At 49.2% G+C, this 19,767-nt stretch overlaps 1 protein-coding gene across 2 annotated transcripts in view; it reads right to left on the reverse strand.

Annotated features, from left to right (window-relative positions):
* St3gal2 (ST3 beta-galactoside alpha-2,3-sialyltransferase 2) overlaps positions 1–19,767 on the reverse strand; it is a 50,395-nt gene extending 30,628 nt beyond the window's left edge. The window contains exon 1 of one of the 2 annotated variants that reach the window (XM_050143615.1): positions 19,486–19,767. In XM_050143615.1, the coding sequence (XP_049999572.1) occupies positions 19,486–19,755 (270 nt within the window). In that variant the 5' untranslated portion in view covers positions 19,756–19,767. The remainder of the gene's footprint in view (positions 1–19,485) is intronic. The other variant, XM_050143613.1, reaches the window with a different exon arrangement.

Here is a 19,767-nt window from a genome sequence, read left to right on the forward strand (position 1 = left end):
CTCTCTCTCTCTCTCTCTCTCTCTCTCTCTCTCTCTCAAGTGCAAACATTACAGGAGTGTGCTACCGGTGGAGACAGGAAAAGGCTGGGGCTGTTTAACCCCAGCCAGGGCTGATGGCAAAGTGCTGGACTCAGATGCACACAGCTCCAGACAATACTTATCTACGCAGGAGAATCTATGCTCCTGAGATGCTCCAGGACACTTTCTACAGATTTCTACAGCTCAGAAATCTAGCCAGGCTTCAGCCCAGGCCTGAAGTTGAAGTATATACTATATAAAGTCCACATCTACCCCGACATTCTCTATAGAATACAAAACCAGAAAATTAACCCAAGAGCCAGCACCGTCGGGCTGGAAGTCACAGGCCCAGGAAGCTGGATGGACTGCTTCCCTGGAAAAGAAAGCTCTAAGGCAGAGCATGGGTGGCTGACTCAACAGCATCCCAGGCCCCTCTGGGACAAGCTTGGTCTAAAGTGGTGGCACACTGGACCAACTACAGCCCTTGAGACGACTAAAAGTCCTCCTGGGACACAGGGCCCCAAAAGCCTCAGTGTGCAGTAGCCTCCGCTCAGTGGCCAAAGGTTAGGAGTAGACTGGCTAGTTCCAGGGTCACACTTTAGAGGTGAAAGCAAGACACTTCTAATCCCATCACTCAGCGTTACAGGAGGCTGGCCAAGAGTTTAAAGCCAGCTTGGACCAGAGAACAGATGCCAGGCCAGCAAGGGCTACAAAGACAGACAACAAAACAAAAACAAAAAACAGGTGAGAAGCCGCGAGGCGGTGGTGGCACACGCCTTTAATCCCAGCACTCGGGAGGCAGAGGCAGGTGGATCTCTGTGAGTTCGAGACCAGCCTGGTCTACAGAGCTAGTTCCAGGACAGGCTCCAAAGCCACAGAGAAACCCTGTTTTGAAAAACCAAAAAAAGGGGGGAGGGATAACACCCCAAATCCACAAATATGTCTCTGCTCCCAGAAAAGCTGCCATGGTTTTCCTTGCTTCACTTAACCTGNAAAAAAAAAAAAAAAAAGTATGTAAAAAAGAAAAAAAAAAAAAAACAGGTTCTCTGACATCAGCCCCAGGAATGTGCCACAACCCCACCGGGTAAGTACAGCATCCATATGGCACCTTCAATACCCGCGGCTCAGCTATGCCTTCCAGGTGGGGTGTCCTAGGTGGGATGCACTGCATCTGAGACCAGGCAGCATCCGATGACAGATGCCCAAAACCCTGCATACAATCCCAGGAACTTGGAAGTCGGAGGAAGGAGGCCAGGACACACAGTAGTGCTCAGCCATATAGCTAGTCTGATGTCATCTGGGCTACACGAGACTTAGTCTCCAAACGCCAATAAAGGGACCAGCAAGATGATTCTGTGGGTGGAAGTGCCTGCAGGGAAAGCCTGCAGACAACCTGATTTCATGCTTCAGAACGGACTCCACAAAGCTGTCACACATACACACAGAGACATACAAATGATAAATTAGAATTTTCTTTTGAAGCAATAAAAAAATTTAATATTCTTTATGATTTACCATTAATAAATATTTGATTTATATACCTATTTTACATGCTTATGTAGACATTCAGAAAATGTAACAAGTAAAACAGGATCATGAGGAGAGTGACTTAAGACGACCTATTCTGGGGCTAGAGAGCTGGCTCTGGGGCTAAGAGCACTTACTGCTCTTGCCGAGGACCCAAGTTCAATTCCCAGTACCCCCACACAGCTCACAGCCATCTGTCATTCCAATTCCAGGGCAGTCAATGTCCTCTTCTAGCCTCCTTAAGCACTGCATGCACACGGTGCATGTGCACACATGCAGACAAAACATTCATACAACAAAATAATGCCAACATCTTCCCCTCGCCACTCTCCTCGTTTTGACAGGATCTTGCTATATAGTCTGGGTGTCCTCAAACTTATGATCCTCCTGCCTCAGACCTACAATGGCTAGATTACAAGTGTGACTATCCATATCAAACATTTAACTTCCCTTTTAAAAATCAATCCTGTTTTCACATTTCCCGGAGGCAGAGTCTCTCTGGATGTTCTATGACCCTATCCGAACACTGGGCTTGTAGTGAGGGTACTGGATGCTTTAGAGCAGCAGTCTGGGCTTGGGCCCCATCCAATCGAAGGCAAGAAACACTACTGCAGGTTGGAAACATAGCTTTGTGGTCAGCCTATTATATCTACTTCCTTCATCAAGAACATGACTTAAAAGTACTTTCCCCCCTTAAATTTAAAAAAAAAAAAAAAACCTTCTGCTAACCCACCCAATATTCTTCCATCAACCGAGCCAATTTCTTATCAGTTTCTATTCTTGTGGCCCAGTGGGAGGAAGGAACCAGGTGGGGAAATGTCTACAGTTCCTGCCAAAATCAGATGCTGAAGAACCACCAGCCCTTTAGTTTGGCAGCTTGTGGGTTTATCCAGGGCTTGAGCGCTGTGTCAAGAGTAGGTATAGTGAAGGCTTACTCAGAAGAAGACACACTGCCAAAAGGCACAGCCATGTAAATGCCAATCCTCTGGCCGACCAAGGAAGGAAGCACCCACATACATGAAAAGCAAAGGATCCCTGGGTAGATAGGAGGATGTAGGGCAGTAGCAAGGTTAGTGGAGGTACAGTTGAAACAGACTGGGCTAGACCAGAGAGTAAAACCAAGAGCCATGCTGGGGTATGTGGTTTTCAGGCATTGGTAAATCAGAACAGGGTCCAAATTGTTGGCACAAACTGGTAACTTGTACTATGTGGGCCAGACTTCCGTATTCTCTGAACACCCTATCTTTAGCTCTCTTTTGTTCTTTTATATTTAGTAATGACTTTTGAAAAGGTCAGCCCATGGTAGCTATGCTCATAGAAACCTGAAGATGTCTGCATACATGCTAGGACCAGAAGACGTAAGAGAAGCAATACCAATGCGTCCTGCACACCCATGTCCCTAGGGAGGGGAGGCAGAAAGAAGCACAGAGAAAGGAATGAAGGAGACTAGAGTGGAGGCCCTTGCTCGGCCACTGTCATCTTTCCAGCAGAGATCGTCAAAGTTTTGTTTACGCAGGCTATGGTAGCATATGCCTGTGGTTCTCAACCTTCCTAACGCTGTGCCCCTTTAATTCAGTTCCTCGTGTTGTGCTGACCCCCAACCATAAAACTATTTTCGCTGCTACTTCACAACTGTAATGTTGCTACTGTCATTAATCATAATATAAATATCTGATACACGGGATGTCTGATATGCAACCCCTGTGAAAGAGTCCTTCGACACCCAAAGGTGCTGAGATCGCAGGTTGAAAACCCCTGCCATAGAGCGATCACTGAAAAGCCAAGGCCAGGGCCTAAGCAGTGAGTTCTAAACCAGCAGGGGCTCCAGAGCAAGATAGAGCCAGAGATGGAGACTGAGACCAAGAGTGAGTAAGCAAGTAAGCAAGCAAGAGAACACAGACTTCTCCCTCTGAGTCCAAGGGCAACCTGGTGCTGTCTGGTTCCTCCAGTACCCACCCTGCAGGTGGCCCTGCGCCCAGCATTTTCATATTGTGCATCCCCAGGAGACAGGGTGCGGCAGAGGCCGGTTCACAACACTTTCACTTCTCTCCGACACTGACAGCCTTCCCTGAGGAGCTGACGATCTGCTGTGACCTACTCAAGAAGGCTCCTGCTTGCTAGGTTAGCACTTGCCCACCCCTGGAAGGCCGCAGCATCGGCTGCTGTGAGCGGGCACAAAGGGGACCTTCTCCTTTCCCTGATTCTGGCCCTCACCTCTAGGTAAGAACACCCAGGTTTGGGGAAGAAAGGGGCCTTCCCTGTCTCCACTGCCTATCCTCAAGGGTGACTCATATTCTGGATCCTAAATTCTGAGCTCCTTGCCAAACCGATGTCCATAATGACAGCCATTCATGCTGTCACCTGCTGTGGAGTGGGGATAGAGGCCTCTGTTCATTTATGATGGCTCCCAGAAAACAGACTTTACTATCTAGGCTATGACGGGGATTTCCAACATAATGGTGCCACCCGAGACCCCAGGCACAGGTGACTTGGAAGCTGTTCAGAGTGGGGTCCTTTTTGGGCCTCTTCCTTATTAAGGCTGGAGTATCATCACCCCAATAGGTGCCTTAGAATTGAGTAGTGTGTGAGTATGCCAGAGGGTGGCAGTGGGCATCCTCTCCTATTGCTCTCTACCTTCTAGTTTGAAACATGGTCTCTCATTGACCCCATCACTTACCTGTTCACTGGCAAGACTGGGAGCCAGCAAACTCCAAGGACCCACTTATCACACACACACACCCCACAGCACACACACTAAAATTATAGGGGCAGTAACTACTCCCAGCTTTAAAAACAAAAACGTGGGTACTGGGATCCAACCTCGAGTCCTCGTGCTTGCACGGCAGACACGTTACCAACTGAGCCTCCTCCCTAGTCCAGAACTGACATTTAAAAACAAAAAACCTAGCAGAGAGTGACGGCACACTTCTGCAATTCCTGCTCTTGTTACACACAAGGATCAAGAGTTCCAGGTCATCCTCAGCTACATAATTTTGTTTGGGTGGAAGCTTCACCTCAGTCCCTGATATCCATATATCCGAAGAGTCTGGAATGTTTGGGTAGAAGTTCCATCCCATTGCCTTAGTCCAGACTCTACCTCCAAGAAAGCCCGCCAAATGATGACCCCTGCACAGAGATGCTCAAGACCACTCCCACAGAGTATTTAAACTGCTCCCCCCCCCCCCAGAAAACAGTCCTTCCTTCCCTGTCTTCTCTCTTGAGAGGCTGGAAGGCCACCCGAGAGCACTGGTATGTATCCATTAAACCTGGGCTTTTTCTAATTCAGTTTGATTTGGTCTGATTCAGATTATTGCGCTGGCAGAGAGGTTTATCGGGCTATAAAAACTTTTCAAATTTGAAACCAACTTAAGATACATAAGACCCCATCTCAAAAAGGAGAAGGAGGAGGAGGAGGAGGAGGAGGAGGAGGAAGAAGAAGACAACAAGGACGACGACCCTCCATTCCAGAACCGCCTTTGCTCAAAGCAGTGTAGCTGTGTAACTCTAGCAAACCACACCTTTCTGACCTAGGGTCCTCCGACTGCGTAGTGAGCTTCACAATGCCTGCCCTCCCTGTGCTAATCTCACAAACTCCTGGCAAATATTAAATACACAATGGTGGTGAACTTCAGCCCCACAGAGAAGACGGAAGCACAGACAGCAAGAGACCCTGCATTTAAGCCTAAGAAGATGGGTACGGAGCCAGGCCCAGGCCCTGGGCACAAAACTAGAGGGGCAGACAGAATATGCCTGTCATTCTGGGCTGGCAAACAGTGCAGAGAGAAGAACTGGCTGCCAGTAAACATCTGGAGAGGAGGAAAGATTGATGACAGGGAAATGGGTGTAATGAAAAGGGAACTCAGACCAAGCTCAGAAAAGCCTACATCACCACCTGAGAATCGAGGAGCCGGTGAGAAATGCCCGGAGCTCCGGGAGCCGCCAGCATTTTGTTAGTATAAAATTTCATATCTTCAAATAGGACCAAAGCCCCTCACAGGCCCATTCTTCTCTCCGTGAACCAGAGGCCCAGCAGCCTGGCGAGGGCAAGAAGCCTATCCAAGATTGAACTCACGGTCTCCTCTTGACAAACCTCAAGCTCAAAACCTAGGGAACACTGCTGAGATCTCAGAACCCCCTGGCTCAGGCAAGCCGGTTCAAACATCTTAACTCTCACCAACTGAAAGCGACAGAGAAACGAGGCTCAAAGAGTGCTGATTTTGTCTTTCTGCTCAAATCTACACCACTGTGCCGGATGTTCTATCTCAAAGAGGTTGGAGGGGCACGACAGCCCCACCAGGAAATCCCCAGCAGGATCTAGAAAGTATAACATCCCTCCAGCCACATTCTGATAGGCCCTGCGATAATCACCATAGAAGCAGGGGAGATGGCCTCAGAAAAGAATGCAGGCAGAGCTGGGGCAAATCCTCTTTACTGGGACCTGGTTGAAGCCGCCATGGGCAAGTGTCCCCATTTCAGATACATCCCTTTGTAACGCCAGCCACCATGGAGGTTGTCCTGGGCCACAGGAGGAAGGGGCCATCTGCCATCACATGTCTATGCTAGCTTTTTATCTTGCAGTGCATGGGAAGAATGACTTGGGAATGAGCATCAGAGGCAGGGGAGTGATTCCTCCCGAAAAGCTGCCACTGCTATTCTGGGCCTTGTCTTAGTTCTTCACCTACACGGGGCTTTATTACTGTCTGCTATTTGTATTCAACAAAATCCCATCCTGGGTAGCCTTAAACTCCTGATCCAAGTGCTCAGATTCCAAGATATCATTTGGTTATTTTGAGACAGGGTCTTGCTATATAGCTGAGATTGAGCTGAATTCCTATGTAGCCTAGGCTGGCCTTGAAGGAATGATCTTCTAGCCTTCACCTTCTAGTTCCTGGAATTATTAGACATGTGTCCTTGCTAGCATTCAACTTTTAACGAGGTAAATTTATAAACAGTAATAAGCACTATGTGTTTACCTACAGTGGTTACTGATATAAAAATCAGGCCACAGAGCTATCATCGGGTCTCCATGGATCTAAAAGCACACCAGACACTGCTTCAATATGCAATGTCTTCATAATGAGCAATACAGTTTTCCTTTAGAGACTCATCTCTCTTCAAATTACTATCCCTATGTCATGCAACCCAGGCCCAGCCAATGAGAGCACCAAATGCACACAGCCGAGTAGTTGGCTAGGCCAGGATTCAGCACTGAGTCCCAGTTTAGGGTTGTTTGTAAGGTATGTGAAGCGATGGCTGCCCTTTAGTCAAAGGGCACTAGGAAGTAGATTTTCTTTTCTTGAGACAGTCTCAAATATCCCAGGTTGGTCTCCAACTGATTATATGACTAGAGATGACCTTGAACTCCTGATCCCTTTGCCTCCACCTCCCAAGTGTTGAGATTACATTTATAATATAATATATTATATTATACATTAATATAAGTAAGTGAGGTGGATTTTTTGTTTGTTTGTTTGTTTGTAATTATGTATTTCTGGTTGTTCTGGAACTCTCTCTGTAGACCAGGAAGCTGGCTGGCATGGAACTCACAGGGATCCACCTGCCTCTGCCTCCCAAGCTCTGAGATTAAAGGCGTGCGCTACCACTTCTGCAAGGTGGATTTTTATAATCGAAGAAGTCCAATTGATACAGTTTCTGACACATGTACAATCATTCTCCATTTCTTAAACAATTTTAGAAAGCCCCTTACGTATCACTTGCTATCGTACCTAAAAGACGGTCTGGAACCTGCACTTAGGTCAGCCCAGGGGAGGCCGCAGTTATCTGGGAACGGATGGATTGTCTGGGATTTATGGGAGTAGCTTGGTTCTGGCCAGGACCAAAGTCCTTTTCCAGCCAGGGTCACTACTCAAACTTTCCCTCCTTACAGGAGGCTTTCTAGGGAGACCTGGGACCAGCAATGCCAACTGCCAGAATTCCCTAACCACAGGAAGAACGCGGCAGGAAAAGATGTAACGCTCACTGGCCTGAAATTTACTATGTAGACTAGGTTAGCCTCGAACTCAGAGCCTCCTGCCTCTGCTTCCTGAGTGCTGGGATTGTATACATCCACTACCATGTCTGACTGGATAGTGCCTCTTAAATGATATATTTTATAGTACCCTCAAAATACCTTATTTAGTCTCAGGCTGCTTCAAACAAACTCACACATGATCTAAGTCCCTTGCATCCAGCCCCTTTTCTTTTCTGTATTCTTGGTTTCTGGGAAAGGAACTCTATCTTCCATCTCAGTCTGAAATGTTGAGTCATCTGTGGCTTTCCTTCTTTCCCTTAGCCAGTCTGAAGTCCAATTGATTTTACTACCGAAATCTGTCCCTAATCCTTCAATTTCACTCCACATCGACAGCTGTCCATTCTGTCCAAAGAGCTGTCCTTCACTACAGATGCCTTCTTACTACTCAAACCCCAGCTCTACTGAAGAGATCCCTTCAAGCCTCATCTCCACAGGGAAGCTCCAGGAATCTCCACAAATGTAAACCCACCCCGACCCCACCCAGAAACAGCCACACCTCCTAACGCTCTGGAGCAAAGGTTAGGGCTCTCCCCAAATGTTTGCATATCACCAGGTCTGTTTAGTTGAGCAGCAGATACTGTAAAACTGAAAGGAGACAGGCAAGACACCTGTAAGCCCAGAACTTGAGAGGCAGAAGACAGAAGAACACCACAAGTTCAAGGCCAACCTTGTCCATTAGAAAACTCCAGGCCGGACACAGGATGAGACCTTCTACCCCAAAACAAAACCAAAACAGGACTGGCGAGATGGTTAAGAGGGTAAAGGCACTTTTACTGCGCAAGCCTGCCAACACTGAATTCCATCCCCGAATCCACAAAATGGTCCTCTAACATTCCCATGCAAGCTATGGCCCAAGTGCAGACCCCCATCTCCACCTTACCGATACCACAACAATAATAAATCAAATTAAAACAAGCACTGGATGATGACAAATGAAACGAGCAGGTGAGGGAGCTGCTGCTCAGCCTGGAGGCCCTGACCCCTCTCCTAGGGAGGCTTCAAACTTCTAGGTCAAGCTCAGAATTGGCTGGGTCTCAACATCATCGCTCCACAGTGCAGACCTCATCTGACCCCAGATGGGAGAGGAAGCTATCAGCCAGGCAGGGGAAACCCAGCTGGGCTGCAGCCAGAGGCTCTATATTTCAGAAGAGCCAAAGGAGCCACACAATAGACTGTCGGCGGCTGTTGTGCTGCCCAGGGCAGGCAGCTGTCTGCGTGTAAAAACCAAGAATCTGTCTCTTCTTACAGTCTTATCATACTGACCCCTAGCAAGCTGCCAAGCTGCAAAGAACAAGCACTCCTACACTTTCGGGCAGGCACAACCCTCTGAGACCAGCCCAGCCCAGTCCTGCCTCCGCTGGAAAGCTGGAAAGCGCGCCTCCCCTTCCTTGGCAGGGTGGGGCATGGCGGCCCTATCTGGATTCTCTGTCCCACCTCCCTGGATAATGAGACAGAAATTTTATGCTGTGCTTCCCTAACATTTGTGTTCAGGCTTTGCATCTCTGTATGTGTAGCCTTCCTCCCAAACCTTCCTTCTCTGCTGAGATTCTACCAGTGCTCAGGCCAGGCAGGTTCTCAAACCCTAGCACATTTTATACCCAGTGTGAGCCATCTGTGATCCCACCTCCCACCCGGGCTTAAGGAAAACCTGGCTAGAGCAGAGCTGAGTGTAAAGAGGTGGTGGTGCACACCTTTAGTCACAACAGGTAGAGGCAGGTGGATCTCTGAGTTCAAGGCCAGCTTGGTCTACAGAGTGAGTTCCAGGACAGTCAGGGCTTTACAGAGAAACCCTGTCAAAACACACACACACACACACACACACACACAGAACTAAAAAAATAAGAACCACTTTTTTTTTCAGGGCTTATGGATGCCCAGCCTAACAAGAGAAATGATGGAGAGATGGCTCAGTGGTTAAGAACACTGGCTACTCTTCCAGAGGACCTGAGTTCAATTCCCAGCACCAACATGGCAGTCTTTAACTCCAAGATCTGACACCCTCACACAGACATACATGCAGGCAAAACAGCAATGCACATAAAATAAAAAAAAAATAAATTATTTTTACAAAGAAAAAGAGGGATGTGAAGTGAGGCCTGATGAACCTTTTTTCCTGAGCCCCAACAGAGCTACAATGAGGATCGGGAGAAGGGGGTATGAGGCGCTGACAACAGAGCAGCAGCCCCCCTGGCTGCAGGAATCTACGGTCCCTAGGGAAACCTGAACTGCCTGTTTGCTGCTTAATGCATCCACAAAGGTCAAGAGAAAGGTCAAACCAACTTCCAGACGTCTGGACCGCACAGTGCATTCTGGGCTCCCACTCTGCCCTCCTACTCAGGATGTGGCATTCCTCTGTTGGGTTGACCAGATGGTTTGAGAGCAGAGCCCTCAGCAGCCCTGTGAGTTCTTTATTTACACGTGGACGTGCATCCCTGAGAGGAACAGTGACAAAGCACTGTGGATAGATAGGAGTATTTACATTGTATGTGCACCCTATCAAAGTCAGCCCCGCAAGGTGAGAGTAAAGTTCAGCTGCCCTGGAAGTGAGTAGCTTCCTCTTTTCAAGAACCACACAGCCCTATCCCCAATGTCTTAGGATGCTTGGAGGCTGCCAACAAAGGGACCGTGGCTGGCTCTTCTCCCTGTCCTGCATAAGACAAATGGCAGGGATCCACAGATCAGGGATAGACGGGGAGAAGGCAGAGGCAAGCGGAACTCTGAATTTGAGGTCAGCTTGGTCTACAGAGTGAGTTCTAGGACAGCCAGAGCTACACAGAGAAACCCTGTCTTGGGGAAAAAAAGAATTGCCAAGACCACCAGTATAGGTGGAAAAATGTAGACAGCTGGGTATCCCCTATGTAAACCATGAGGTGTCTCATTTGAGATGAGAACTCACCTTCATCCTAGAGGTTTTCCCACAATGCCTTTCAGAAACTGACGACATTGCTTCATCAAACACCCATGACTCTGAACCCCGACATAAACTATTTATCTGCTCCCCACTTCATAGTAGGCCTGAGAAAATAGCTACTTACCCTAGAACAGGAGTCCCCTTTCTTACCGTCCTCAGTTTTCTGAGTCTAGAATTATCTCTGGGGCTGGAGAAATGGCTCAGCAATTGAGAGCCATTGTTCCTCTTACAGAGGACTAGAATTTGGTTTCCAGCACCCGCACTGGGCAGCTCACAATCACCTGTAACTCTAGCTCCTGGGGATCTGACAGCCTCTTCTGGCTTCTGCAAGCACCCACATACATGACACATGTATTGTACGTGTACACACACACACGCACTCTCTCTCTCTCTCTATCTCTCTCTCTCTCTCTCTCTCTCTCTCTCTCTCTCTCTCTCTCTCACACACACACACACACACACACACACACACACACTGGCTTTAAATAAATCTTTAGAGTCATTTCCCCTGCCCTTGGCACCTTGGGTATTCCCAAGTGATGCTGAGGAACCAGCCAGAAGCTAAACAGGCACAGGTCCATGGGAACACCAAGCCCTCTGGGACAGGGCAGAACACAGAAGGCCAACCACAGAAAATCCCAGGGCAAACCAACCCCAGTGGACCCTCCTTGCTTCCTAGAGGAGAATGCAAAAGCCCGTCCCAGGCCTTTCCCACCGCATCCCCTGGGGTTGCTACCTGTTCTCTGCACAGCCCCAGGACTCAGTACAGGCCTATGAAAACTTTAATTTCTTCCTGGCATTTTAACTCCAAGTCACCATGTACTTCAAATGACAAGAACTTTGTCTTTAACTGGATATGGATGGGAATGGGGGTCAGAGACAAGAGACTCAGCATTCCACTGTTTACTGTTGTAAGGCTCCTTTGAAAGCAAAGGAATCCTGTGGGAAAAGGCAGGAAGAATTAGATGTGGGGGATCTCTCCTGCAATCCACCTCTTTTCTCCCCTCTTCCACCAGCCCCATCCCCTCCACACTCCCTTTAACCACAGAAACAAATAACTTGTTGATTTTTCCTGCCAGCAGTTCCCTCTAGACCAATTAGCTATTTGCATTTGTTGCTGATTTTCTCCCTCTCAAGGCTGCTGACCTGCTAAGGCTGAGAGGCTGGGGCCTCTCCACAGGGCCAGGACTCCAACCCCTGAAAGATTCAAGGCAGAAGAGGTAGAGCACTGAGGGCTGCTCCTCGGGGTCCCCAGGTTATGTCTCGAGCCCCACGATGCTGTCCTTTGATAAGCCAGGAAGCCTCTGCCCAAGGACGGCCTCAGCTCTAACCACATAGCAAATGGTGGCCTTCGGGAGCTCTATGCATATCCTCATTCTGATCCCAGTCAGAAAAGAAGGAATCAAACAGAAAAAAATGCTGATGGACGTGGTGGCATAGGAAGTAGACACAGGGGGACCAAGAATTTGAAGCCAGTCTGGGTTACATAACATGTTCCAGGCTAGCTGTATACCAGGCCACAGGAGAACCCAAGGCCTGCTGGGGAAAGAGCAATGCCTCAGAGACAGAAGACCCGGGTCCTACTGCTTCTTCCCCAACAGTTCAGCATGAATAACTTCAGAGTCAGGGCCTCATGCCAATCCACCTAAAGGAAGAGGAGAGGCTGGGGACCCTCTTACGCTTTCAACATCCTTTTGTTTGCTGTTTTGAGACAAGGCTTCTCTGTGTAACCCTGGCTGCTCTGTGGACCAGGATGATCTCCAACTCAGGGCTCCGCCCGCCTCTGCCTCCCTAGTGCTGGGATTAAAGGCGTGCGCCACCACACTGCTGCTTTCAACATCTTAGACTGGAACTGTGTGTGCTATGTCCACATTTGATATTTTACAAGTAAAATTTTAGTACCCATGGACTGGAGCTATGGCTCAGTAGTTAGGAACATCTGCTTTAACAGAGAACCAAAGTTCCGTTCCCAGAGCCCGCATAAGGCAGCTCAGAACTGCCTGTGACGTCAGCTCCTGGGAGGTCGGAAGCCTCTGGCCTCTGTGGATACCGCCACTCGCGTGCTCATGCCCACTCACAGACACACAAGCATACACATAATTAAAAACAATAAAAATAAGCCTTTAAATAATTTAACAACCATATCAAAATAAGCACAAATTAAATTCCCCCCTCTTACATTTTCTCCCCTTCCTCCCCTTTCCTCACCACCTCTCTCAACTCTGTGTTAAACGTCAGGAAAATATCACAGAGATCTTAACTGATAGAACACACACCACTCTGTTCCCGGACGTTAGCCTTCTGCTCTGGAAATCTACAGGAATAGAGTACCCTTCTGTGCGGCACTTCAGTGGACCCTGCTCTTGTCCTCCTGCCCACTCCCACAGGAGGAACTCCCCCTCCGTAGCTAGAAACCTGGGGTGGCTGGAAGCCCAGCTATGCCCTGAGATGAGATCTGTGAAGGTAACACGAACGCTCGATTGACAATATGTTGTAATTACAATAATGATTTGTAAATAAGCAACAAGAAGTACTTGGGAACGGCTGGCCGGGGACACACGCAGCTGTCCCTAGTGAGTCCTGCCTAGCTGAAGGAAAAGTCTGCATTCAGGAGGTGCAGACCAAGCACCTTTCCTTGGGAGACACTACTTGGAGATTTCAACCCTAATAGCTAACAAAAATTTATTAACAAGCATTCTGAGCAAAGAGAAAAAAAAATACAAGTCTCTAGAGAAATGGCCCAGGCCCTTTGACTGCTATGGACTTGGATATGCAGGAACATGGGGTAGAATGGGAGACTGATGGAACGGGAGGCTGGGGTAGAGAAACTGAGAGAAGCGGGGTGGGGGGAGCCCATCCTAGGCAAAGGGGGGAGGAAAGAGATGTGATGGTGGTGGCTACCAAGCCCCAGCTGCTCTCATTTACTATGGCGGGCCTCGGTTTGAGGCACCAAACTTCAGACAGCTTGGGGACAGGAGTAAAAATGCTGACGGAGATGCCAGGTATGCCGTTGGCAGCCACAGGCAGCGTCTGCAAAGTAGGCCATATTATCTCCTGAGAACCTCCTTCCTGGGTGGCCCTTTTCAGCTCAAGGAAGCAACCCTCATCACGTAGGCATCAAAACGCCAAACTCCAGAGAATCAAGTATTTTTCCAGAAGATGATAGCGACTTTTCAGAGCCTCTTTCAGTCCCTCCCTTTTCCATTTCTACTGCCAAGTCCCAGCCTTCATGACATCTTACTCGGGCCCTATCTGGTTTTCTGTATCATCCCTCCTCTCCTTGTCCCCTGATGACCCTGCCATACCAGGCTGCCTATCAGTCTGCCCTTGGCTGGCTCAGAAACCTGTCACACTAAGCCCTTTGCCACCTGCCAACTCAAGTCCTTGCCTAGTGCTTTTTGGGTCAGTCTCTCATAGTACCTACAGGGCCCATTTCCTCATTCTCTCTCAAGAGAGTCTGGAAGGACAACCGGTCATGCTGCCAGTCCTGCCCGCACCACTGGGAGGCACGTGGCCCAGGCTGGGATGGGAATCTGGGCACAGCCCATCTTGGAGACCAAGTCCATGACACTCTCATGAGGCTATACCCACCCTGAGACCCTGAAGAGCATGTGAGCCCCAAGTCACCCCTCCCTCTGACTGTCATTTCACAGACTTCCAGGAGAGCCCTTTCTTACCAAAGAAACACTACAAAGTCAAAGCCTCAGATGCTAAGTTTCTTACTGGCCTCTTCCTTTCTTCTCATCTCTTGCCCCTCTTTCTCCATTCAGAGAGAGCCAAAGAAACTACGTTTCCTTCCCCTAAGGCATATTGTAGAGACTAGAACCCCTAAAAGTGAACAACGACAACTACAAACTAGGACCTCTTTGCTAAAATAAGCAATAAGACTAAACGTCACTCCCATCTTCCCCTGCCTCGCCTCTGGCCTCTCTTGCCTGACAGTGACATATCCAAAAAAGTAAGCATGCTGCCCTGTATCCAGAAAGAAGTAATGCTTCCACAGGCTAAGAAGCGGCTAGCGGGCATTAGGCCAGCCTTTTTTGGTCCTGTCTTATTTCTGCACAGCTCTCTAAGCTTCCTCAACTCAAGCGTACAAATGGATAGTTCACCAGGGTCTTCGATCTGAAGGCCTCGTGGCGTGTTAAACTATGATTAATTAATAAAAAGATTTGTTACACTTTTCTCCTGTTAACTTTTGTTGGTTTGATTTCTTCATATAGGGTCTTACTATATAGTCCAGACTAACCTTGAACTCATAACCCTCCTATTTCAGGTTCCCAAGTCCTGGGATTGCAGATATGCCTTACCATGCATGCTTTTTGCTGTTGTTGGTTTGTTCCTGCGACTTCATCTATATGTATGCACGTGTGTGCACATGTGGTGTGTGTGCACGTGTGGTGTGTGCACAGAGCATTCACCTCCTTTGAGGCAGGTCTCCTATTAGTCTGAATCTCACCAACTGACTGGCCAGCAAGCCCCATGCATCCTCCTGCCTCTGCACTCCTGCACTGAGTTTACAAGCATGCACCACCATGCCTGACATTTTTTATTCGGGTGCTGGGAATTTAACCCAGGTCCTCATGTTTGAAAGTCAAGCTCTTTATGAACCAAGATCTCTCCCCAGCCCTGGATGTTGTACTTTAAATTTCACATGTAAAATAATGACAATGGTGTCCACCTTGCAAGGCGGCTATGAGGCTTCCCTACAGCATGAGGACATCTATTGTGGTGCTGGGTTAGCCGTGAGCACTCAAAGAACCCATTCCTGGAGCCATCAGGAGGACTAATTTAATGGACGGGCGGGAATGTGAGTCCTGGGGCTGCTCTGTGCCCCACACCTTGTCTTTCAGTTTCTCACTAGCCCTAACTGGATCTAGATCTGCCTGGATATATATCTTCCTATATATCTGCATCTACTTCTCATTGGCATGTAAACAGATAGGAAATATTTGCAAAACACTGTATGGTCCCTCTGGCCTGTCTAAACTCCAGATTCCTGGGCATCCTGTCCAGTGTGCAGCCATCACAGGACTTCACCTGGCAGGCACCCTAATCCTCTCAGTCTGGAAAATCTGGATGGAACAGACAAGCGTCTGTCTCAGCTGCCGCTTTATTGTATCTAGGCAGCTAACCTTTCCCAAAGTCCTGGTTCCTAAACATCCTGTTTGGTCCTGAGGCCCTCCTTCCAAGAACGGGGCTGTGGTTAGAGTAGGCCTGACAGCTCAGGCTCCATAGTCAGGCCGCATACAACCCTGGGCAGCAACAGAATCAAAGACAAAGGCTACCACAGCACAGCTGCCAGAATAAGCCAGGAAATAAGGTGAACGAAAGTCTTTCCGTCTGTCGAGATTAGCTTACCACGCAGCTGTAATGGCTCAACTCAGCATCTGTCAAACTGTTAGACCCAAGGAGCTGAAGTGAGGTACAAATTCAGATCAACTGAAACAAAAAAAAAAAAAACTCCGGCAACATGGCACAGGGATCTGTGCCTGAACTAACTCTCCAGGGGATTTCAAGATCTGGAAAATACAAAGCACCCAGCCATAAACCTTTAACCATAAGCCTTTCTGCTCTGCCAGGCACTGTGGTACAAATCAGAGAAGAGACAGGAGGGTCACTGAAAGCTCCAAGCCAGATGGACTACACAGTAAGTTCAAGGCCAACCAGGGCTCTGTAGTAAGACACCACTTCAAAAATGAAAGCTAAGGGGCTGGAGAGATGGCTCAGCGGTTAAGAGCATTGCCTGCTCTTCCAAAGGTCCTGAGTTCAATTCCCAGCAACCACATGGTGGCTCACAACCATCTGTAATGAGGTCTGGTGCCCTCTCCTGGCCTGCAGGGATACACACAGACAGAACATTGTATAATAAATAAATAAATAAATAAATAAATAAATAAATAAATAAATAAATAAATAAATAAATAAATATTTAAAAAAATGAAAGCTAAGGCAGGCAAGATGGCTCAGGGGATAAAAGCCTCTGGCTCAGGGGATAAAAGCCCATGCCACCAAGCCTGACCACCTGGGTCTGATTCCCAAAACCCACATATGGAAGGCGAGAACTGACCCCTGCAAGTTCTCCTTTGACCTCCACACATGGGTCACAACACATACGAACACCCCCCCAAATTAATTACTTTTCTAAAAACTGAAAACAAAACGACAACAAAACCTCTGCTTCAACTGCACACCCGCTAAAGTATTCCAGAAATAAAGATGCATTTAAAGAACTTCCACAAAATCAGGTACACGGCTCAGGATCAGGGCGCACAGCACACCTGGAATCCCAGGACTGGGGCAGAGGCCAGAGAATCAGTTCAAGGCTATCTTCAGCTTCGCACCAAATCTGGAGACAGCCCAGACCTCACGTAAGACCTTGTCTCAAAGGCAAAACAAAATGCAAATACACAAGACCACTACGGCGAACAAAATACACTACAGAATAACAAAGGAATCCATTTCCCACCTCTCTTCCTGAACCATAGTCCCTATATCATCTCCTACTATTTAAAAAAAAAAAAAAAAGACTCAAGGGAGCTGGCTCAGTGGTTAAGAGCACCTGTTGCTTTTGCGGAGGACCAAGTTGGTTCCCAGAACCCCCATCAGAGTCTTACAACCACCTGAAACTCCAGTTCCAGGGCAGCTGCTTCCCTCTTCTGGCTCAAGGCAGCCACATGCACATGCTCAGACACAGGCAGACACACATAGAAAAATGAGATGTATCTTTAAGAACTCAAGCTAAAGAAGAAATCGAGCTGCCTCGCTTTCCCCACACCTGGAACCTTGCTGTTTCAGATCCCTCAATCTGAAACAGCTGCCAAGGCTTGTGTGTGGAGGTCAAAGGACAAGTTTATGGAGTCAGTTCTCTTCTTCCAACGTATTTGGGCTCAGGGGTTAAGCTCAGATTGCCAGTCTCGTTTGGCAAGTACCTTTACCTGGAAGCAGTCTCAAAGACCCCTCTTTTGGTGTTTCTGAGATAAGATCTCATTGTAAAGCCTGGAGTGTCTTCAAATGGTAATCATCTTGCCATCCCGAATGCTGGCATAACAGGTGTGTGCCACCCTGCCTGAGTCTGGTGATTCTTTTTTTTTTTTTGGTTTTTCGAGACAGAGTTTCTCTGTGGTTTTGGAGCCTGTCCTGGAACTAGCTCTTGTAGACCAGGCTGGTCTCGAACTCACAGAGATCCGCCTGCCTCTGCCTCCCAAGTGCTGGGATTAAAGGCGTGCGCCGCCACCACCACCCGGCAGTCTGGTGATTCTTAATGGCTTCAAAACTATTCTATCTTTTGGGCTTTAAAAGTGCCTATGACCTATCAGCATGCCATAGAAGTCTACAGTGGCCTCTGGGGCACGGACACTCCCACTGGCCCCTGGCAGGCTTGCATAGTGTGCAGATATAGACATAAACATTCACACAGACAGTTGCCCCCCTGGCCTCACTTTTCCATTCTCAAGTTACAAGGTTAAAAGCATCCTATTCACAGCCAAGGGGGAGGGAGCATGGGAGGGACCGGGTTGAAGCAGAGAACCATCTGGTTCAGATCAAGACTGCTCACTCAGGACCCCTGCAAACTTCAGAAGACTCCCATCCCTCCCTGATGGCTCACAGGTTCCCCTCCTCCCTTCTCCACTTTTTACTGGGAGACTGGAGATAAGGAGAGACTAGCGCGACCCAAAGGAAAAGTCAGCTGAAGAAACAGCGCTGAAACCAGCCAAACAAACAAAAACTGGATCATACCACGCCTGTGTGTCCCCCTCCCTCTTTCCTTCAAGTCGGATGCACCAAGACTAAACTTGAGCTCCCCACCTACGGGCACAGCCACAGCGCCTTCCTCCACAAAGCTCTCAGAGTGCACACATCAGGCATCCCTCCCGAAGGGGCAACCACTCCAAAGTTAACAGCAGAAGCCAGATTAGCTGAGGGTATAGTGACCAGAGTTCTCCAAAGCCACCATCTCCATAAGGCTAAACGGTGCCTTCCAAACCAGACTCCGGAGCCCACCAAGCTTGAGGAAAGGAAGGCCAATCGGTTTCTAGACATTTGTACACAAGTAGGAGCATGGGTTACTGGCTAGAAATAACTACTTCCCAGGGGCCCCCGGGTGCCCTGAATGGTTCTCAGTGTATAGATGAAACGAGGCAAAATGGGAGAAGGACGCAGTTGGCAAAATTGAAGCAGAAAGGCTAACTTGAGCAAGCAGCTCAAAGGGACGGAGACTCCTCTCCAGGCGGAGGGCTATGCAAAGGAGGGGGCGACAGAAGTAAGAGACAACTAAACAGGAGAGACTGGTGTGAGCTCAGCCCAGAGCAGGGGCTGGGAAGTTTGATCCGATCACAGGGGCATAGCTGGAGGAACTAACGTGTCTTGACATGGTAAGGGATGGAGGAACAGGAGGGACAAGGGACAGGGCTCAGGCCAGAGTCCAGAGGGCGGGCACACTGACCAAGTTTCTGGTTGGCTCATGCCTCAGTTTCTCCAAAGTAGGAAGGAGGTCAAACTGTCAGGTCTTATAAAAGAGAACTAGGCCACAGAGCGTGGCTAGGGGGTCAGTGCCAGGCGTGGGGAAGGCCGAAGGGTAGAGGAATAAGTGCGGATGGTGCAGACAGCTTCTGATCAAGAGAAGTGAGGCAGGGGTTTCCGGATGGAGCAGGTTCCCAAGCTCCGGGTGCTGGAGGTACCAACAACCTGGGGTGTGGAAGTGTGGACTAGGACAGCGTTTTCAAGGGCTGGGGTTGGGGGCTACCAGCAAGGAGTGTCACAGGAGTGCCTGGAAGACTGGGAGCTGCTAGATATGTAGGAGCAGAAGGCGGGGATCCGGATTGAGGCCAAGGCAATCAGACCCCCGCCCACACGGCGCCCGGTCCCGGGGGAAGTTGCTGGGCTGGACCCGAAGGGTCTGGGCCTCTGGGCCAAGCCCTCTGCCCGCACAGAGGAGGGTTGGGGCAGCACGGGGCCCGGGGAGCCCCGCATCCCTCCCTCTCGCATCCCGCCCGCGCACCTCAGTCTGCGCTGGGCGCCGCGCGGGCCATGCCTGCCGCTCCTGCCGTCGCCTCCGCCCGTGCAAAAAGCTGCCGTCGCCGCCGCCGCCTCCCGCGCCCGGACCCGTTAGCTTCAAGGCTCTCCAGTTCGCCTGTTTTGGGCCAGTCCCGCCCTTGCTTGGCCCTGCCCTCCCGGAGCGCCGCGGCTGCAGCCTCGGCCCGGCCCCTCCCCCCACCCCTGCCCAGCAAAAGGGAAGGGTGGGGGAAGGGGGCGGGTGCCCCCTCCCCATTCACAACCTCCA

This window comes from Alexandromys fortis, unplaced genomic scaffold (genome assembly GCF_014885135.2).
Source record: "Alexandromys fortis isolate MF-2015 unplaced genomic scaffold, M_Fortis_MF-2015_v1.1 scaffold_1, whole genome shotgun sequence".
In the NCBI taxonomy this organism is placed as follows: domain Eukaryota; kingdom Metazoa; phylum Chordata; class Mammalia; order Rodentia; family Cricetidae; genus Alexandromys; species Alexandromys fortis.